Below are 23,017 nucleotides of genomic sequence, written 5' to 3' on the forward strand. Positions count from 1 at the left end.
TTAGAGCTCATCGTGTGAATCATCCTCGTCTTCAGTCGCCCCACCCCCTGGGGCTCCACCGGATCTTTGGTACACAGCCGTGATGATAGGGTTGCATACGGCCTCAGCCTCCTTGAGCTTTTCCTCGTAGTCTTCCTTCTCGGCACTCTGGTTGTCGTCGAGCCATTCGAGGGCCTCCTTTAAGGCGGTTTCAACTTTCTCTTTCTCATCGGCTTCGAGCTTGTCAGCAAGCTTATCCTTGTCGTTGATCTGGTTTTTCATGTTGTACACATATGTCTCCAGGCTGTTACGGGCATCGATCCTTTCCTTCACCTTTTTGTCCTCCTCGGCAAACTCTTCTGCTTCTCGAACCATTCTGTCAATTTCCTCCTGGCTCAGACGACCTTTGTCATTGGTGATTGTGATCTTCTCCGATTTTCCTGAGCCCTTATCCTCTGCCTTAACGTTTAAGATACCATTTGCATCAACTTCGAATGTAACTTCAATTTGAGGGGTTCCCCTGAGCAAATGAGGGATCAGAAAGTAAAGTCAGTTATTTGAGGTGAGAGACACAGAAAACAAAGGAGAACTGATGGAGAAGAGAACATACCTTGGAGCTGGAGGAATTCCAGTGAGCTCAAATTTCCCAAGCAGTCTACAATCCTTTGTGAGACTCCTTTCACCTTCAAAGACCTGATATCGAACATGGCGATTAAAATAAGGTGCAACGTAATTCTTGAAATGGAAAAGAAAATCCAATTTTCAAGAAAGCATTTTCCGAGTTCCAATGATAGGCCTGCAAGATGTACCTGGATGGAGACGGTGGTCTGCTGGTCCTGGTAAGTGGTAAAAACTTGTGACTTCTTGGTTGGGATAACAGTGTTCCTGGGAATCAACTTGGTCATTACCCCGCCAACAGTTTCAATACCAAGGGTAAGTGGAGCCACATCAAGGAGAAGAATGTCTGTACATAAAGCATTAAAGAAAAATATCAGACTTACTTGATTCAATTAGTGCATAGTTTGATCAGGCTATTGGCAGGTAAAATTATAATGGACAATGTTGGAGGAGATGAAAATGTACCTTTGGTTTCATCACCACCCTCTCCACTCAAGATGCCACCTTGTACTGCAGCACCATAAGCAACTGCTTCATCTGGGTTAACACCCTTGTTGGGCTCTTTTCCATCAAAGTAGTCCTTAAGGAGCTGCTGAACCTTTGGAATTCTTGTGCTTCCACCGACAAGAACAATCTCATCAATTTGGTTCTTCTCCAAACCAGCATCTTCCATTGCCTTCTTCACAGGTCCCATTGTCTTTCTGAACAGGTCATTGTTCAGCTCCTCAAAGCGAGCTCTAGTCAGTGGCTCTGAGAAATCGGTACCATCAAAAAGTGATTCAATCTCCACACGGACCTGGTGCTGGCTGCTGAGAGCTCTCTTGGCACGCTCAGCTTCCCTCCTCAGCTTCCCAAGGGCCCTGTTATCCTTGCTGATATCCTTTCCATGCTTTTTCTTGATCAATTTAATAAAGTACTCCATAATCCTCTGGTCAAAATCCTCGCCTGCACGAAAAATGAGGATAAGCAAAAAAACAGAACAAAATCAAATTTTAAAAACATAAAAGCAAACTTGAAAGATGCTTACCTCCCAAATGAGTGTCTCCATTTGTAGAGAGCACCTCAAATACACCATTGTCAATTGTCAGGATACTGACATCAAACGTCCCACCACCAAGATCAAAGACAAGAATGTTTTTCTCACCACCCTTCTTGTCCAAGCCATAGGCAATAGCAGCTGCAGTTGGTTCGTTAATAATTCTAGCCACATTGAGCCCAGCTATAACGCCAGCATCCTTGGTGGCCTGCCTCTGGGCATCATTGAAGTAAGCTGCAAATCAAACAAAAATATCATATGAGCATGATCTAGAACAGACAACAAACGCTTTTTCCACAAGAGAACAAAGATTACTGTAATGTGCTGCTCACCAGGAACAGTAACCACTGCATCCTTGATTTTCTTCCCAAGGAAAGCTTCAGCTGTTTCCTTCATTTTAGTCAGAACCATGGCACTGATCTCCTCAGGACTGAAGACCTTAGTCTCTCCATCCTTAATCTTTACTTGAATATACGGTTTACCATCCTTGTTCACAATCTTATACGGAACAAGTTTCATATCCCGTTGGACCTCCTTATCCTCAAATCTGCAAAAAGGACAAAAGCATACCCAGTAAGCATCATTTCCTAAAATCAGGCCCTAAAACCTAAAAAGAGAAACATAAGATGAATGTGAATTACTTTCTTCCAATAAGTCTCTTGACATCAAAGATGGTCCTCTCAGGATTTACAGCTGCCTGATTCTTAGCAGCCTCACCGATCAGCCTCTCACTATCAGTGAAAGCCACCCATGATGGTGTAATACGGTTTCCTTGGTCATTGGCTATGATTTCAACATGACCGTTCTTATATACACCGACACAAGAATAAGTCGTACCAAGATCAATTCCAATGACAGTCCCCAATTTTGTGGTTTCCTCCTTTGCAATAGAGATTGCAAAGAGACATCCTGTTGGCAAAGTTTAGACAATGTTAATAACTTATAATGGAGGCAATTACAGAAACCTTCAAAGATTGTTTTTTTAAATTCAATCATGGATGATTAACAATAGGTAATCTATTGAACTAGAAATCAGGATCACATTTAAAATTGCCACGTGTACCATAGAACAAACAATTAATAACATTTTAACGAATTTTCTAGAGCCTTCTCATACATAACGAAAATAATTACAAATAAAATAAAATATTGCGCCATACTAGATATATAAATAAGGTAAAACACAAGATTTGTCTTCACTAGTCCAAACCAATCATACCTACAACGCTGATCAGACCGCTGGTTTTACTCAATAATTCCAAGTAGTAAACTATCTGTTGATGGGACCGCTAGTTTTACTGAATTAGATTGCTAGAATTACCGAAGCGCATATCATTTCAAAGATCGTTAGGGAGTTAGTGGTTTACGTAACATTGGTTCAAACTCTATTAAAGATCATAATCCTAAACAAAATTATTAACGAGTTATTCACTCTAAAACCCATAAACTTCTAGTTATCGAACCAGTGGTGATAATTGTACACAATATGAGGTCGTTGAAACTCCCATTCTACGATCAAATACATCAATAGAACCATAGAACTTAAATCAGATCCAATATGAACCAATCGGTCGAAAAACAAAACAAGATCTACAGCGTTTGTTCTTAAACAGAGAAAGATTAAAAGATCATGAAATCACATAAAATAAAAAGCAGATCTAGCAAATATACGGCAACTGCGGCACTTACCAGAGAAGACAATCGCTAGAACCACCAAAGAGCCGCCTGCTCTCCAAGAGCCAGCCATCACGCTTTGTTCTTCGGATCTCTGTACCGTTTAAAATAGAGCGAGTTTGTTCGAAAGTCTTTATTTAAGTTGCGAGGCTAGTCGCGGTTCCAGCGTTTTATATTTGAAGTGTCTGCAATCTGCATCTGAATAAGTTTTTAAATGGGAGTAAAATGAGGGAAACATGTCATTGATGATGACGTGGACCACTTAGATTTCGAAGACCCATTTTCCTAGCCAATCAAAATCGAACTTTTGTTGGGGAGATCCTGTCCGTTTATTTTTTTCGTATATTTGCGTGTTCGCTTCCTGCTCGCTTGATTTTGGACTTAATCTATTAATAGGTAAAAACAACACTTAGTATCTATCGTTGACATTTTATATGTAATATAATATCCATTTTTTACAATTACATGCCTAATCATTTTATTATAATGTAATTAGATAAGTAATATTTTCTAATTAAATATGTTCTATTATGATTAGTTTACACTTATACTTTTAATGTTATTTAGTTAAAATGATAATATGTATTAAAATTTAAAAGTTAGGTGTTGAAATTTGAAGTATAAATTAAGTGTAATTTAAGAAAAATTAGATACTTATTTTCCATAAAAACTAAAATTTGGAAACTTATTTGCACATAAAAAAAATTAAATATTTGATTGTACCATTAAAAAATTAAATACATAATTACATAAAAATATTGAGCATCACATTGCATATAAATACCAAAGTTGATCTCTCATTTCTCTCAAAATTTAAACCCATTTAAATTTTTTCCTTGGTGCAGTTACAAATCTAGTGAGCGGTTACAAAGGATGGGCATTCAAACTCGACCCGATCGGGTCGGATTTTTCTTAAAAAAAATTTGTTTCGGGTCGGGTTCGGGTTTAGGGTGAAAAAAATCCGACCCGAAAAATATATAATTTTATCATATATATTTAGGGATAATTACAATAATACCCCTCTATATATAATTTTTTTCAATTAAGTCACTATTTTTATTGAATAGAAATAATTTTTTTTATTATTTCGGGTCGGATCGGTTTTCTATGTCATATATTCGGGTCGGGTCGGATGAAACCTTGTTTTGGTCGGATCAGGTCGAGTCTCGAGTAGAGGCTCTCTTATTCTCGGGTCAGGTCGGGTGGACCAAAAACCCGACCCAACCCAACCTATGCTCAACCTAACGGTTACAGCAAGGTTTCCATCAATGGCAGTTGTGGTGGTCTCTCCTTCGGCCACTTGTCATTTTTACTTTATTGTCGTTAGATTTCCTTAATTTTCATGCACATTTAATCATATTTAAAATAATATTTTCTTTTGATCTTTTTTCTATAAAAGATATCATGCATGTATTTTTGAATTCTCAGTGTAAGTTTCTTCTTTTAGTTTTCTTCTAGGTCTGATTTTTTGGTATTTCATGGTTGCTTGCTTTTTTTATGTCTGGTTCCTTTGTTTGTTTGCTTATGACATCCTATTAGTTCTCGGACATTGGTATCAGACGAGACTTCGATTAAAGGAAGATTCGTTTTTCATTCGCTCACTTTGGATATTTTTCAAGTTTTCATCTTTTATGTTTAATGCTTTAGGAAGTCAGAGCGATTCATCTCTATATGTCATTGGTTCAATTGTTCAAGCTCTTGCTTATGCTATCAATTGTCAATCACCGATATATTTTACTTATGATAGACTTGAATGTATTTATCTTGTATGCATATGACAAGACGTATGTTCATGCTATTTTATTTGACCAATGAATATATTATAGTTCTAATTTCAAAAGAAAATACCAAAGTTAAATACTAAAGGTTATATTTAACCTTCACTAATATATAAAAACTATTAATAAAATTATAAAATAATATAACAAAATTTAAGTAACATTATATTTAAATATATAGATAAATGTTTAATTATTTAATTCAATTATCTTCTTACTTCCTATTTTCTGTCATGATTCAATAATTTTTTAAGTATTTAAAATCCATCTTAGCATAGAATTTGTATACAATTAAGAGAATAAATTTAAATTTTAGCTTATTTTTTGGTAAAGAATATGGTTCTCAAAAAAGCAATCATACATAGGCGATATTAATACGGATCTCGTTAAAAACTTTCATAATCCTAATTTGAAGATAAGATTATATTAATATCAATTACATATTAACTTAATTATTATTGTTAGTAGTTTTACCTTAAATTTTACATTCTCAATCATATACCAATTGCAATGACTTTCGTAAAGGTTATTGGTAAGTCTACATTGTTTTTAAAGTGCTCTTGAGAGGTGTTTTTAAATTTTTTATTTAAAATTTAAGTTTATGAAATGTTTATTTTAAGTATTGTTTTAAAATATAAAAATCAGTATATCAATGAAGTTAAATAAATAATTTTATTTCAAATATGATTTTACAAAAAAAAAAAGAGTACATGTTAAAAAATTTATTTTTTTAAAAAAATAATTTTCAATCCGAACTAAAAAGTATTTATGGCTTGAAAATGTAACATATGCATCAATAAAAAACCATATCAAGTGATCAAAATGAAAATAAAAATAAATGTTAGTGATTCATAAAAATAATAGTGCTCAAAATTACAAAATGTAAAAGTTTAGTGATCAATAATATAATTTATCCATAAATTTAATTATATTCTGAAACACGATCAAATAAGATCAGTTTTTTTTACTTTCAGGATATTAGCTCTTCAATTTTAAATTTACATTATGATTATTTTATTTTATTTTAAATTAAATTAAATTAAACGTTCGTGTAAACTTAATTAAAATGATTAATCAAATAATCAAACCGAATAAATTGTATAAATTAATTAAATTAAATTTCGGATTCACAACTGTATTTTTTTTTTTCATTGCGCAATGTATGTAGTATGACTTAGAATTAGTGTCTTCAATGAAATTTAAACTTTTTTCTCTCAATTCTCATCCAAGTATCTGTACACCGTGACATCCATTTTAGACTTGCGCAAGCTGAGCATAGCCTTGAACAGGCGTTTGCTTTTGCTAGAATATCGTTCCATGTCTTTAACCTTCTCTCTTTCAGCCATGCTGCTGGACAAGGAAACAGTTCTCCGAGGCTCCGACGGCCACTGTCGAAATCAAACAAGATTCACCCTCAGACTCGAGTGCACCAAACATTATGAAAAGCACAAACAGAACCAGCAACATTTACTAATGTGCATCCCATGCTTGGATGACAAGTTTTATGAATCATGCCCGTTTTCGAGAATTGGAATGGCTTGGAGAGGATGATCTCTGCATAAGAGAACCAGAACGTGGGAGTGGAAAGCGGCGACGAGAGGTTGATCGATTCTCTGGTTTCAAGTCAACATGATCGGAATCATTGGATTGCTTCCAACTGCAACAATGTATGGTAATGTTGAATCCAATGTTAAATAAAATCTACCTTGTCTTTGGTTCATTGAAATGCTAGTAAACAACTTGGGGTTTTTTATTGGTAAATGTTGTGGAGAGTGCAGCTCATAGAAACCATCCCTGCACCAGAATTCGCAAAATCATAACAGTATACAAATTTATCATTGCAAATTAACTCGAAACGATTCGGAAGCAGTCTCTGCAGCTCTCGCTTGAATACCTAGGGTCGAAAGTACGAACCGAAGCATCATCAATTACTTGTTTCCTAAGCAAATTTGACTACGAACATGAAGATGAACAATACCAATACTCTTGAACTGGTGTGAGTCTAGTCCATCACATATCCTAGTGGGGTCGGATTTGAGTCTCGTTTCAGCAACTCCATTCAAGGTCTGCTCGACTGTAAGAGAAAATACGACCGATGAGACGAATTCAAACAAGAATTTTCTCTTCCTGCAAGCAAATCCAGAAGCAGTGTCAGAGTCATGTAGGCCTGGGGTCACTACCACCCCCAAATTTTTTTACCATTGAAAAAATAGGGATAATTATCATTTTTTTTTTGGATAATTAGATTATTATTATTACCTAATGAAAGCAGTAACTGCTTCAAAACCAATCCAAACAAACAAGCATAAAAAAGGGGTGACAAGATACACAAAAAATCATACTATACCCCAAGAAATACAAAGAGAAATATTAGTAATATCCAATCTATTGACAATCCTATTGCTAAGTTGTATTCCTACAGTCTTTTTGATTGAGGCCAGAATTTCGTCTTCAGATCTGCAGGTTCCTTGAAAAAGTCTTCGATTCCTTTCTTCCCATATTGTATAATTGAGAGTGCACCAAGAAAGCTTCAATATACTAGTAATCAAGGACTTGCCTTTCCATGTGTTATATGCCCAAGTAAGCAGATTAGTCCAGGTAAGAAGAGGTTTATGAATACATGTGAGCTGAAGAATAGAATTCCAGATTGAAGCAGTTATTTTACATTCAGCAAAGAGATGGTTTCTAGATTCTCTTGCTTTGGAACAGAGGATACACATATCATTAGTTTCAATTCCAAACTGTAGCAACCTATCTTTTGTAAGAAGACGATCCAAGATAACCATCCAAGAGATTAAGCTAAACTTGGGAATGTGCAATGAAAACCAAATCAGTTTATGCCAAGGGACTTTACCATTTTTCTGTCGAACCTCTTCCCAAATCAGTTTGGTAGTCACAGCTCCGGATGCAATAAGAGGTCGAGCAACTGCTCGGAGTTTCATGATTTTCCTTAGGATCCAGCTTGAGTTCTTCGGTTATTCCATGTGCCAAAAATCATGATCCTTAATGAGATAGTTGAGGATCCAAGCAACCCAAAGGGAACCCTCCCCTGCAAGTAATTTCTTGATGAGTAGAAGCATGCATGATTTGTTCCATGACTTGATGTCCTTAAGACCAAGCCCGCCTTCCGACTTTGGGGTGCAAATTTTACCCCATCTAACTCTAGCTCCCACTGCTAAAACTTCGGAACCTTTCCAAAAATATCTCGAACAAATTTGTTCGATTTTGTTAATAACAGATTGTGGTAAAACAAGTTGCCTACACCAGAAGTTTGCCACACTAAAAAGAACTGTTTTGATCAACTCCAATCTGCCAGCGTAACTTAGCTTCTTCCTGGACCATTGATGGAGTTTGACATTGATCTTGTCTAAGAGAGGCTGGCAGTCTTTGACCGAAAGATTCCTTGTGATCAGAGGTATCCCCAGATATATATGACTGGTAGTTTTCCAAGCTTAAAACTAGAAGAATTAATAATAGTGTCAAGTAAGATGAAATTCCAGCAATAAAGATTTCACATTTTGCAACATTAAGCTTGAGGCCAGAAATTTCATAGAAGTAGTCAAGAACAGTGATGACTCTCATGACAGATTCCAGATTTCCCTTGCAGAAAACTAGGAGATCATCAGCAAAAATAAGGTGGGCGAGATCAATTTTCTTGCATTTAGGATGGAAATTAAAGATCCCTTTTGCAGCAGCATTGTTGAGTAAATTAGAAAGAATATTCATTACCATGATAAATAAGATTGGGGAAAGGGGGTCCCTGTTACATCCCAAATTATAGGTTAGTGACTAAATTGTAAAATTTCATAATTTGGTGATTAAAGTGAAAAAGTTGGAAAGTTCAATGATTTATGTGGAGATAATCCCTGGAAGTTTTTAGTAATTATCCAAAGTAGTAAAGGGCAAAATGGTCATTTGACAATAAAGATATTTTTTATCCCCTTTAATAGGAGATTGAAACGTGGAAGATGAAAACATTTCATCTCTTCTTCCTTTCTTCTTTCTCCTCCCGTAAGAGCTCAAGGGCAAAGGTAAGTTCTTCATTAGTTGATTATTTGTTCAACTAAAGGTTGGGTGTTGTTCATTGGATAGTAATTAAGCTTAAGGAAAGCTTATTTGGTTATAAAACAACAAGATGAAAGGTATAGGAGAGATTAAAGATTTTGAGTTTTTGAATGAAATCTTGAAATAAAGTTGATAAGTTGAATTTTAAGTTGAATTTGACTTGTCAATAGTTGAATTAAGAGATTTGGAGTGATAGAAAGGAATTTAGAACATGTTGAAAATTGAGTATAATTCTTGAATTTCATTAAGATGAGAGGATTTTGAGAATTAAGATGGATTAAATGAGTAAAAATGGGATTAAGTATGTGTGTTTGAGTTTAGTATATAGGAGAGGTTGAAATATGAAGTGTTTAAGATGAAATGAAGTAAATTTCGTGCTGAAAATATGATTTCTGGGCAAGGGGAATCGGTACCCATTCAAGGGAATCGGTACCCATTCAATGGGGAATCGATACCCCTCAAGCGAACCAGAAATTCCAGAATCTCATAGGGGAACCGATTCCCCCACAGGAGGGAATCGATTCCCCCTAAAGGAAAAATGTGAATATTGGTTTAATAAGTTCGTTTAAGTTGCTAGTATCCAATTACAAGGTGTAGGTATCTAATGATTGCCTCAAAATGTACATTTATGTAGATTCTGCGCGTAAAGCAATTCCGGAACATTTGGCAAGTAAGATCGATCAAGGGAAAGATAAGAGATTGGAATTGACTAGTGAGGCCAAGGTGAGTGCATACTTGTGATATGTAGTGTTTAATGGAAATAAGACTTGCGATGAGTCTATTTCCTAGAGTAATATGCATGAAGTCATGAACATGATTATGTGTTGTTATAATTATATTGATTATCTGTATTACATTGATTGTATGTATGCATGACTAAAGATTATGATATGCTTTGTATATGCTATATGATTTATGTAAAACTTTATTAGGTAATAATGGAAAAACATGGAATAAGTTATATGATAGAGACATAAGAAATGAAATGAACACGAGAGAATAAGATAATCAAGTATAAGTCATATGATATGGTATAAGTAAGTGATTATACGAGAAATGATAGGAGACTCTAAGAGAATAGTATAAATTCGAGGGCATAAATAAGGATATATAAGTTATATAGGGAAGATTGATAAATTAAAGGAAACTATGATTTATGTATTATAGTGAAGAGCTACAAAGTTTTATTAAAGAGTATTGTGGAAGTCATGAGAAATTGAACTAAATAAATAGATGGTTTATGTGAGTGGAAAAGGAAAATGATATTAAATAAGTGGAAATTATTTATAAGATAGAATGAGACTAATTGAACATGTAATATAAACTTTATAAAGGAGTACTTGGGTAAAATCATTATATGATACAATTATAGAGTATTACTATACAAATTATATTAAAATATGATATATGAGAATATGAGTAAGTTTATAGGTTATTGATATGACATATAAGAATATATAAATGTATGATGATATGAAAAAGGGAACTAAGTTTAATGATGTTGAACTCTATGAGTAGAAGTTATGTGATTATAAGTAACATGATTATATGATCACAAGATATGATACATGATATGAGATATATGAAAGAGAAAATATATGTTATATGAAATATTATATGACTATGCGATTATATGGAAATGTTCTACGCGTAAGTGAACCATGGGTTCATATGTATATGGGATATGTGATTTATATGACGATGAGTTATGTGAAAGAACTACATGACTATGTGTATATGTGAATGTATGTTAACATAAATATTAATGCCCATGTTATGTGTCATAAGAGCTAGGGGTATAGTTGGCATGCCAAGAGTAGAGGATCTACGTGGTCCTTCGGGACATATATGTATTCTTTGGAACATGTGTGAAGTCTGGTGAGACACATACTTGATCCTTGGCATATGTATATGATTCTTAAGGAATGATATGTGGTCCTTCGGGATATATATGTATTCTTTGGAACATGTGTGAAGTCTGGTGAGACACATACTTGATCCCTAGTATATGTATATGATTCTTAAGGAATGATATGTGGTCATTATGGACATTATTATATGGCATTACGGTGCAATTCTACGCGGCACTCCGGTGCAATTCTACGCGGCACTCTGGTGTAATTCTATGTGGCACTTCGGTGCAATTATACGAGCTGTGGTGACAACATAGTTCACAACCTCTATAGACTCACATATCTATAGTTCTCACATGTGTACATGGGCTTTGAAAAGAGAACATAATTTGATATAATGATATGTGTATTTCTCATGACATGGTAGAAGTGCATATATGTCATGGTGATACGAGATGCTATGCGTTTATGTATTATATGATTATAGAATTCGTAATGTATTGTGGCATATTAAAATGTATATAATATGTTTATATTCATTATATGCTCATATGACGGAATTGAAGTAATGACAAGGGAATTAGTAAGGATAAACAAGTTGGTGATATGAGAACAATGTATGTGATATATGTATATGATGTGTGATATGAATTGCATGATATGATATATGTGTGATAGGGGTTATGGTATCTGTTACATAATATACATGAATATATGTTGATGTATATGTAAATGAGTTGTATAATTTGATAGCATAAAACAGTCATGCATGATTAGTGGGTATGAATTCCATTAGATGTGTTTTTCTTTATGCCTCACTAAGTCATCGACTTAGCGTGTGAGTGTTTCACACGCAGGTTACAGAAAGTTAATATAGAAGCTGTGAGGAGCAATACAGGTCAGCATCTCCCTTACAAGATTTCAGATCAGAAAATAGATGAGTTAAATAATTTTTGTTATTTTGAATATAGTTGGCATGTACTAATTGATTGAGTTAAATATGCTCTGATCGATTTTGGTTATTGTGGTCAAATTATGTAACTAAACTGCTTTTACTTTAATGAAAGCTTTAAATTTTCTTTGAATTTTGTCAAGAGTCAAAGTTTGAAAAGTCAATGTGACACCTCGGACTCGTATCCGGGTCGGGTACGGGTTAGGGGTGTTACAGTCCCCTTGTCTAAGACCCTTAGCACCCTTAAAATATCCAGTCAAGTTTCCATTGAAAGCTACGGAGTAAGTTGCAGTAGAGTAGCAGGCCACTATCCATTCTATAAAAATATTTGGGAATTGAAGAGCCTTTAGAATGCTAGGAATGAATTTCCAGTGAATGGAATCAAAAGCTTTTTGAAGATCAATTTTTAAGGCACACCTTGGGGAAATTGATTTCGTATAATTTAAGAGATTGTCAGGTTTACGTACCGGGAATTTTGAGATTGTTTTTATAATTTAAGAGATCTTTTTTATAAATTTAATAAAATTTTTAATAATTAAACCGCCACCGTTGCCCTTTCCGGCTGTTACCACTGTCGTCAATGTAGTCTATGTCATCCTTAGTCATATGCTGCCATAGTTATCGTTGATTGGCCGTCGAAATCGTGTGGGCTCATGGTTTTCATCCTAGGATCTGCGGGTATAAAATGTTGATCCATCGTCGATCGATCACGATTTCAAAGGGACTTTGGTCGACGGAGGGAGGTGAGGTCGGGTGGAGTTTCGTCGACGACAAAGGGCGATAGTGGGGGTGGGTTTAGGGGTTAAAATGAATGTTTTCAAAGTTTTGGGCTTATTTCAAAAATTATATATATATATATATATATTTATTTAAAAATATATGGTTTTATTTTTTAATTTTAAATAAATATTTTAAAATTACCATATTGTGACACGTGTCATTTAACAGAAAAATTAGAACCGTTGACGACTCAAACACCTAAAGTGATAACGTTTATAACTTTAAACACTAAAATAAATCAAAAAATACTTTAGACATATATTAATAAAAAACGATATGATTTGAACACTTATTTTATATTTAAGCATACCACTTCCGAACTTGTTTTCCCATAGAGGACGCTTGGAGGCGTGGCATATAATAGTATAAACTAACGTAAAATATGATAACTATAATATAACACATGTAACTATAAAATATAATAATTAATTTAATAAGCACAAAAGCATAATAAAAAAACAAGATATAAACTAAATATTTATTAATTAAAGAAATATTCTTTTTGAAACAGATACAAACATTAGCATAATTACAATCATAATTCAAAAATTACATGTACAAAGATAATTATAATCAACATAATAAGATATAATCAACTGAAAACTTAATATGTACATAACTAGAAATAATCATTGTAATATATCTGATTCAAAATAAAATTTAACGGAATAATAATTATTATTATTTTCGGTGAAAAGTTTACAGGAATTTATTTTGTACAATAATCAAATTATTTTGTACAATAATAATTATTGTTTGGATTTAAAAAAAAATTATATATAATTATTTTCGGTGAAAAGTTTAGAGGAATTTTTTTATACATTACAGGAATCTAGTTTTTTTTAGAATATCGAGTCGATTTAAATAATATTTTTTTGTTAGAACTCGTTTTGTTGATTTGTCAGATAATCATTATTGTTATATACATTTTATAGGTTAAATTACATAACTGATACCATTTTTTTTTAATTTTCCCTTTCTGACACCGTTTAACCAATATTTTCAGAAGTAGCACCCTTTCTGCTGAGTTGGCAAAGGCGCGTCTCCGGGAACGCGCTTTACCCGTGTTTTTGCTGAGTTGGATGCCACGTGTAGAAGGCGCGTCCCCGGGGACGCGCCTTTGCCATATCATCAGACACGTGTGGAAAGCGCATCCCCGGGGACGCGCCTTCCATTAAATGTCATAAATGCCCCCATCCGTTTTTCCTAACTACCCCTCCTCTTCTCCTATATAAACCCCCTCAACCCTCCCTCATTCTTCACACCAAAATCATATTCTCCTCTCTTATATAACTCAAATTCTCCAACTATTTGAGTTTTAAATTTGTTATTAGTGGTAAGAAATTTATTTTTATGTTAGTATTTTTTAAATAGTTATTATTTTTTATATTAATATATTTATGTAAATATTATTTTTTTATTAAAATAATATTTATATAATTATTATTTATTTAGAATTATTAATTTTTTTTGCTAATTATATTGTTTTGTCTACAGTTATAATGGAAAACGAAATGCTGTTGCGATTGGATATTGATCATATCTCCAGACATTTTAGCGATATGGTAATATTTTTTATAATTAATGTTAATATTTAAATTTATTTTTATTTTAAAGTTATTATGAATTTATATTAATTTTTATTTTTTATAATGTATATTATTTAGGATGCTGATCGTATTTTAGATACTTTTATTAAAAATCCACGTATACCGACACCGGAACGTATTTTGCCATATTTGGCTTCTGCCGGGTTCGGGTATATTGCAACAATTATAGGTGGTTGCAAACTCGAACCTGTCCTAATTTCTGTACTGATTGAGAGGTGGAGGCCCGAGACACACACTTTTCACCTTCCATGTGGAGAGGCGACAATTACATTGGAGGATGTCTCTATGCATCTGGGGCTTCCCGTCGACAGAAATATGATGTGTGGTATGGCGGATGGTGATTGGCAATCAATGTGCATTGATTATCTTGGAGCTGCTCCGCCAGAGTTTAATGGAGGTAGAATAGCTTTATCTTGGTTGAAAGCTAATTTTGAGGTTTTAAATGAAAATGCTTCAGAGGATCAAGCAAAGGCATGTGCTCGGGCATATATTCTACGAATAATTGGAGGAATATTGATGCCCGACAAATCTCGCAACCAGGTGCATTGTATGTGGTTGCGGCATCTGATAAAGCTATTCTACATTAAATGTTTCATGGTTGTTACATGGTTATGTTATTTAAATGTTTCATGGTTGTTACATACATATTTTTTAATGTTATTTTTTATTCACATTTAACATTAAATGTTTGATAAATGTTTTTAAAATACAAATTATATTATTCGAAATTTAAAATAAAAATAAAAATAATATTATTCAAATTTAAATTTAAAATATAAATTATAGTATTCAAAATTTAACATTAAATTTCAACTTAATATTCCAATTGTATTCGAAATTAAAAGTTATATTCCAATTATAGTACACAATACTTAAATTGAAATTAAATTTATCCATACATATGATTTTATCATTAACATATATATTAAAACGTATACATTAAAATCAACTTATGTTGAGTTTCATGAATTGTTTCGTGTAACCGAAATGCCACGTCCGCTGCAAGGGATTGAAGCTAACTCTTTCAGAGTTAATCTGCAAGAGAGGTGGTGCGATTGTGGTTTCTTTCAAGCACTCAAATATCCATGCTCTCATGTCATTGCTGCTTGCTCACATTCGCATTTGGACTACAAAAATTATGTTGATCCCGTATACCAACTTTCACAAGTATTCAAGGTATATGAATTTGAGTTTCCGCCCATAGGAAACGAAAGAGACCCAAATGAGATTCAAACTTGGCTTACAATTGTACCAGATCCATTGCTATTGAGGGACTCAGGTCGTCCAAAATCTACTATAATACATTGTGATATGGATATTCGGGAGAAGTCAACAGAACAAAAACGATGTGGGCATTGTAGAAACATCGGACACAATAGAAAAAAATGTCCAGCTCTGTTATCATCATATAACCGTTAACTCTTATGTAATTAATATTGTATTTAAATGAATGTTTTTGTTTCTAATAATTTAATGTTATTGCATTTATATAATTTGTCAATGTATGTACACCTAAATAAATTTTTTTAACTTTTAAATACATAAATATATTTAATATATTTATTTAATATAATAATTAATATTATTAGTTATAATTTTTTTAAAATATAATAATAATTCCACCTTCTAAGTAGAGAAAAATATTAAATTAAACAAATTAAAAGTTATTAAAAAAATTATGTATACAATGACACATTTCATGTTCTGATTGGAGGATTAAATTTATTAAATTAAATTTTCAATAAGACTAATTTTATAAAATATGTAAGTCTTGAAGATTAAATATGTAATTATACTAATTTATTAACTTATGCATCAATATTTTCGTTAAATATTGATATGAGATGACTAGATTGATAACATTTAAATAATTAACTGATAAAATTAATAGATCGATAATCAAAATCAAAAATAATAATATAACCATATGTGTAATATTATAATTTCATACATTTTTCCTATAACTACAATAAAGTCAAAATTGATTTTCATATATTGTTATATCATATTAATGTAGATAATTCACTCCACCTTTAACACACATTAACAAAATACATTTGATAATTCTTACATTATAATCGAAACATTTTACATAATATATTATTAATTATAATAATAATAAAAATAAACTATTTATTATAAAACAAAATACGTGTCTGCTGAGTTGGCAAAGGCGCGTCCCCGGGGACGCGCCTTCCACACGTGGCATCCAACTCAACGAAACCGCGGGTAAAGCGCGTCCCCGGGGACGCGCCTTTGCCAACTCAGCAGAAAGGGTGCTACTTCTGGAAATATTGGTCAAACGGTGTCAGAAAGGAAAAATTTAAAGCAAACGGTGTCAGTTATGTAATTTAGCCCATTTTATAGTTGTATTAATAATTTTTATCTTTTATCGATGGTAATGGTAATGATATTTATTTATATTTATAACTTATTTGAATTATTTAATTAATATTTTTACTCTTATATGATCCTTATTTAAAAGTCAGTATTAAAATGTTATAGTAAACGGCATATCTAAATACCTTCATTCCAATACTACCTCATAAATAAATGGCTTAATACATTTCAAGTGCCCAAATTATACTTTAACCTAATTTTTTGTGTCTAAAGAAGTTTTTATTAAAAATAGGTGTCAAACGTTTTCTCAATTATATTTTTATGTGCCTACCGTTAATTTTTTTATTTTTTAATAATAAAATATTATTATAAAAAAGAAAAAATATCAAACCCCCACCCTTTGCATCGTGACCTCTCTCCCTTGTCGCCATCAGTCGACCATCCTTCACCAACCGTCCATGGCGTGCACCGTTGTCACTCGAGTTTACCATCGTCCCACGACCAAACTCTGATCATCACCTTTCACCTACGTCGATCGTCGTTCGTCGAAAAGTTGTTAGAAGTTGTGTCATCCTCTCTATCTCTGATCGCTGCAATCACCCACTTTTTGCAGCAATCATCACTTGAATCATGGGAGGTCGACCATTGAGTATTAGGGGGCGATCGAGTGTTGTTGAGATTTTGATCGATTGATGGCGATTGTGGCAGTAGGTGGTGGTGAAGAGATTGAAATTAGGGCTTTTCAAGATTTTGGGTTTTTCTAAATAATTTCAAAAAATATTGGGTTTTTTTAAAATACAAAAATTTTAAGTTTTTTAACTATTTTTTTTGAAATTTTATATAACAACTAAATTTAGCTACCGTTACTGTCTATGCACATAAAATTATAACGTTGGAAACTTTAGACACTTATTTTTAAAAAAAAATTCTTTAATCACCAAAAGTCAATTTGAAGTATAATTTAGAAACTTAGAAGTGTATTAAGCCTAAATAAATTTACACGACTCAAGTGACCTCTGTGGTAAAGGAATTATTGTTATTCATTGAGGACTCTAGTTTAAGCCCCTTATATGCCAGGGATATGAGTATTCAATATCGAAAGATTAAGAATTATCTTTTAAAAAATACTGATTTGTACTTATCCAGTTAAACGAAAAAATATATCTTAAATTATAATTTATTAATATATTAATATCGTTATAATTTTAAAATCTTAAAAATGTAACTATTCGGTTTAAGATTCCTTAAAACCCAGCGAATGTGGGTATTCATTCTAGTACAGAATATAATAAGAAGCCCAACGGATAACAAAAACTTGATAATATTAATATCCCACTGAATAGGCACAAGCCCAACCAAACAAAACAGCGTAGGCGCGCACTGCCCCCTTCTTCTATGATCCACTTCTCCTTATCCGTCCCTCTTCTTCTTTCGCTAATCCCTGAACCTCAGCATCAGACAGAGCTCACATCAAAGAAAACCCAAATGGCATCTCTAACCAATTCCCCGTTTTGCCCTCATCTTCTCACCCAATTCTCACCTCCACCCGTCCTCTCCTTCACTCGCAGCCTCAAACCCATTCCTCCAAAGCCGAAGTCTCCGATTTCCCTCAAAAGAGACAACTTCACTACCTTCACCGTCAAAGCCCAGACCTTGGACTTCTCCGGTTCGTTCTTCGAGGGTGGTCTCGGTTCCGACGATGACCCGCCTTCCCAAACCGGGTCTGGCATAACTGCCTTGGAAGATAAAGAGGAACCCCAGTGCCCACCGGGGCTCCGACAGTACGAGACCATGGTGGTTCTCAGGCCCGACATGTCTGAAGATGAAAGGCTTGCTCTTACCCAGAAGTACGAGGAGGTAATGTCCCTTCTTTTCCTTTAAATACCCTTTTTGGTTGCTAAGATTACATAGAAGAAGGGAATTTATGGGATCATTTTTGCAGCTTCTTGTTGCTGGTGGTGGCATGTATATTGAGGTATATAACAGAGGGGTGATTCCACTAGCCTACAGCATCAGGAGGAAAAACAAAGCTGGAGAAACCAACACTTACTTGGATGGCATTTACCTTCTCTTTACCTACTTCACGAAACCGGAATCAATGGCGGCTCTCGAGGCGGCGCTCAACTCTGACGATGATGTTATCCGAGCATCCAGCTTCAAGATAAGGAAGAGGAAGTATAATTAGATTGGTATGTATGTGTCTGTATCTTTGAATGATTAGGAACGAAACACAGCTCTTTCAACTTTTTCATCAATAGTTTTTGTTCCTTGACTGTTGAATTATTGACAATAGAAAGCATTTACTTGCCATTGTTGAACTGAGGTGAAATATTTAGCATTGAAGGGCAAATTGAGCAAGCTTACTAAGTCTTGTTTACTGTTTTATAGATTGCCTGTTTGAGTTGCTTGAATACTTGGTGTTGTTCCCAACTTGTTACATTAAAATAAATAAATTTATATAATTAAACTTCAAACGTACGAATAATACAAATATTAAGTGCATATGCATATTATTTTCATCATTTGCCTTCTAGTGTAGTTCCTGATCTGCTAGTATTACATGGAAAAGAAAGAAGCCGCTACATGAACAACCGATGCCAAGATTGTGGCGGTAATGGTAGTTTTAATAGGCATTCTCCCTTTGTCACGCCTCAACGTCATGGCCTGGTAACCGACAGGCAATTCATCACTATAAACCCTGTTAAGAGCAACTGCATTTCTAGCCCTTCCTTGTTGCTGCCATTGATGAAACGTACGAGCCCCAAGATGAATGATAACAGGATGATTATCGCCGCCATCGCTAGCGTCACAAACAAGGGTGATGGTACTCTGAACTCGAAAAGCCCTTGCTCGTATCTCTTGCTTTGCTCATCATCTGTTACCTTGCTGGTCACGTTGAAACCCTGTGCGGGAATGCCGATGGACGTGAGCAAGAACTCGGTTAAACTGAACAAGTAACACGAAAGCCCTCTCATCATCCACATTCTTTGGTCACTCCACCATCTTCGTATCGTTCCCCTCTCTACGACGAACTCAAACAAATCTTGCATGTATGCTCCGAGGAAAAGGAACATGTAAATGAGATCCATGGTTCCGAGACCATCGGGAAGATGCTGACTCCATTAAGGAGAGCAAGCTGGGGGAGAAAGGAATATGTAGTGATCGGAATTAAATAAATGGCCAAGAATGCAATGTATGAATAAGCTAGCCCCATCTCTTGGACTCCATAAGTTATGGTACTGTATCTCAAAAACGCTACCTCAAGTTGGCCGATCACCCACCTCTTGTTTTGGCTAAGAACATCAAGAAAGTTGATGGGTGTATCTCCTAAGAACGCCGGCGTTTCGGGATAGCAGAATAGAGATCTCCATCCTTCAAATTTCATACGGTAGCCTGTGAAATAATCCTCCGAAAGTGCTCCATATCTAAATCCAATCTGCAGGCATCATACATTGTTACAACAAGCTGTCTCTCTAGGAAAAATAAAATTAAAGATATAGTAGAATTTACGGAGTCACCTTGGATCCCCATTCGGTCTGGTTTTCATAATTGCATCCGGCAACACGGTGTGCCAATTCAAGAACAGAAGAGTCGGTTATGGGTTGGTTCACCCATAATCAGGGCTTAAATACTTGGTTTCCGGTAAAACCATAGTCGATGGATCACCGAATAAAGCTCTGCGGCGGAAGAAACATCCGGTTCCTAGCCTGAGAATCCGTCAAAATCAACCAGATGAACTTTAAAAAAACGTTGTTGCTCACAGGCATAAATGTCATTCTTGTTAGTTTTATCACGAAGGCCGGATGGTGATCCGCACTTTATTCATGTGAGGCCAACTAGAACGAAAATTTAAGAAAGACGCATTTGATAATCCGCATCTTTCGTCCATATTATCAAATGTGTTAAATCAATAAAATTTAATTAATATCGGACATATAATGATTAATTTATATTTCATTATCAGTGTAATTTTGATAAGTCCACACGCAATCTTAAAACAGTGAAAATCACCCACCCCCAACCCAGCTTCCAAGCAATTTCCAGTTTTTCATTTTCCTAGATCCCTCCTTATTAAATACTTCCTGTTTACCTTTATCTTCCTTTTGCTTTTACCATAGCAGATTCATAAGTTATACAGATTGAACTCCATATACTTTAGTTGCCCAGATTGTGAAATTAGTTCATCTTTGATACCCAGATCCCATTTCTGAGTTGGAGTTTCCGATGGAGAACAACCAGCAATCCTTTTGGCAATTCAGTGACCAGCTTAGAGTCCAGAATTTGAACTTGGCTAATCTTTCGCTCAATGATTCCATCTGGAGCAGCGGTTATCTCTCGAAGAGGCCCGACGAGAGGAGGAATTTTGATATCAGAGTTGGCGGCAATGTGAACTCCGTCAACAACTTAAAGCCGAGGGTCTCCGATTTCAACTCTTTCAGCAACGATGGCTGGAAAATCGGAGCCCCTAGCAACAACGCCAACATCGACATCGGGTTCGGTCCGATTGGATCTCAGAAGAATATTGGGGTCAACGGAGGGTTCAATAAAGGGATCTATTCAAAGCCAGTGAACAACAACAATTTCAATGTTAATTTGAAGGGTAATAAGAATAAAGGAGAGGAGATTCATGGAATCAAAACTGGGAAGAAGAACAATAACAAGAACAACAGCAACGACGACAACAATAGCAACGAAAATAAGGACAAGGATGGGAAGAGTGGTGCTGATAAGAGATTTAAGACGCTGCCGCCATCGGAATCTTTGCCTAGGAATCAAACTGTTGGAGGCTATATTTTCGTCTGCAACAACGATACCATGGAAGAGAATCTCAAGAGACAGCTCTTTGGTATGTCTTTGACCTTTTCCCCCCCTCAAAAACTAGTCTGGGTTCGATTTGATTTTGAATTTTGAATAAGACTCCGGTTATATTCCTTAATTTTTGCTATGAATCATCTGAAGGTTTGCCTCCACGTTACCGAGATTCAGTTCGGGCAATAACTCCGGGCCTGCCTCTGTTCCTCTACAACTACTCCACCCACCAACTCCATGGAGTTTTTGAGGCTGCAAGCTTTGGTGGAACAAACATTGACCCAACTGCCTGGGAGGACAAGAAATGCCCCGGCGAATCACGATTCCCCTCTCAGGTATTCATTTCATTCTTAGAATTTCTGTAACATCCAACTAATTTATTCTGTATTTTATTGAGGAATACTAAGGTTTTTGATTCTACATAGGTTCGTGTTATTACAAGGAAAATCTGCGAGCCACTCGAAGAAGACTCATTTAGGCCAATCCTCCATCACTACGATGGTCCAAAGTTCCGCCTCGAACTCAACATTCCGGAGGTAAAATTTTCACCATTGCTTTTGATGCTAGCCCAGAATTTTCCTTAGTTTACCAACTTGGGTTCTGATCTTAAATCTTGCTGGTGAAATTTGCAGGCGCTTTCCCTGTTGGATATATTTACTGATCAAGGTGATTGCTTGGGTTCTGATATTAAATTCTGAGCAAGATGCTTGAGCACATACAGATACAAATACACAGATAATGAAGGGAAAAAGTTGAAGAATAAGTAGAGAGAATAGAGTTTTATGTATTTGTGAAACTAAGACGGTGAGTATTATGGATCCATTTACTGTATGGTGTATGCATAAATAATATTACTTGAAACCAGTGATGAACATCAACTTAAGTTGTGAAGTTATACGATACAGTTTGAGGTTTTGGTGTGTGCATTGCAGTGTTGTGCACTGAGCACAGAGTATTGAAGTTCCTACATGATCTTATTTGTTATAGTAGCTCAAAGAAATGATAAGAAAATCAATGCAAGTTTATCCAGTTGTTTTTTTTCTTGATAAACATTGATTATGCTTCTGTAGGCAAACTCATGATCTGGCAGGTTGTCCTAATGATGCCTTAAAAAATGGGGGGAAGGGAACCAATTTAGTGCAAACAATTAGCAAGCTCATCAAAGCTTTTTAATCAGAATCTGATCTGTGCAGCTAAGCTATTGCTTTATATATTCCTCACTAATTCTTGAAAGCCAATGTAAACGATCGGCATTTATAAATTTTTATCCTTTAACGTTGCATTTTAATCCTCCTATTTGATTTTCAAAATTAATTTTTTAAATCATTAATGTTATATTTTGATCATTCGTCAATAAATAACTAAAATTATTGATATAATAATTTTTTTATATTAAAACTATTGTTAAGTTTTTAATTAACGATTGTTTAATGTTGAATCAGTTGATCAAAATAAAATCATTAAAATCAAAACAATGATAACTTTTTTAAAAAGTAATTAAATTATTAAAATAAAATTAAAGT

General features: G+C 34.5%; 3 protein-coding genes and 1 pseudogene across 3 annotated transcripts in view; 2 read left to right on the forward strand and 2 right to left on the reverse strand.

Moving 5' to 3' along the window:
* LOC120186907 (luminal-binding protein-like) overlaps nucleotides 1–23,017 on the reverse strand; it is a 25,476-nt gene continuing 2,459 nt past the window's right edge. Inside the window, exons 2-9 of the mRNA XM_039190737.1 lie at nucleotides 3,323–3,399; nucleotides 2,275–2,542; nucleotides 1,966–2,180; nucleotides 1,625–1,867; nucleotides 1,063–1,542; nucleotides 789–943; nucleotides 590–672; nucleotides 1–499 (exon numbers count right to left, since the gene is read on the reverse strand). Of these exons, the coding sequence (XP_039046668.1) occupies nucleotides 1–499; nucleotides 590–672; nucleotides 789–943; nucleotides 1,063–1,542; nucleotides 1,625–1,867; nucleotides 1,966–2,180; nucleotides 2,275–2,542; nucleotides 3,323–3,380 (2,001 nt within the window). The 5' untranslated portion in view covers nucleotides 3,381–3,399. The remainder of the gene's footprint in view (nucleotides 500–589; nucleotides 673–788; nucleotides 944–1,062; nucleotides 1,543–1,624; nucleotides 1,868–1,965; nucleotides 2,181–2,274; nucleotides 2,543–3,322; nucleotides 3,400–23,017) is intronic.
* On the forward strand, nucleotides 8,879–22,262 carry LOC120186908 (B2 protein-like). The gene is made up of 5 exons (XM_039190738.1): nucleotides 8,879–8,898; nucleotides 20,840–21,531; nucleotides 21,645–21,829; nucleotides 21,920–22,030; nucleotides 22,127–22,262. The coding sequence occupies exons 2-5, from the start codon at nucleotides 20,910–20,912 to the stop codon at nucleotides 22,190–22,192; spliced, it is 984 nt and encodes a 327-aa protein (XP_039046669.1). The 5' UTR covers nucleotides 8,879–8,898; nucleotides 20,840–20,909; the 3' UTR covers nucleotides 22,193–22,262.
* LOC120186909 (30S ribosomal protein S6 alpha, chloroplastic-like) lies at nucleotides 18,085–18,982 on the forward strand. The gene is made up of 3 exons (XM_039190739.1): nucleotides 18,085–18,542; nucleotides 18,628–18,896; nucleotides 18,928–18,982. Exons 1-2 carry the CDS (start codon nucleotides 18,171–18,173, stop codon nucleotides 18,868–18,870), a joined length of 615 nt encoding a protein of 204 aa, XP_039046670.1. The 5' UTR covers nucleotides 18,085–18,170; the 3' UTR covers nucleotides 18,871–18,896; nucleotides 18,928–18,982.
* LOC120186940 lies at nucleotides 19,219–20,737 on the reverse strand (annotated as a pseudogene).

Source organism: Hibiscus syriacus, unplaced genomic scaffold, assembly GCF_006381635.1.
Source record: "Hibiscus syriacus cultivar Baekdansim isolate YM2019G1 unplaced genomic scaffold, ASM638163v2 tig00113721_pilon, whole genome shotgun sequence".
In the NCBI taxonomy this organism is placed as follows: Eukaryota; Viridiplantae; Streptophyta; class Magnoliopsida; order Malvales; family Malvaceae; genus Hibiscus; species Hibiscus syriacus.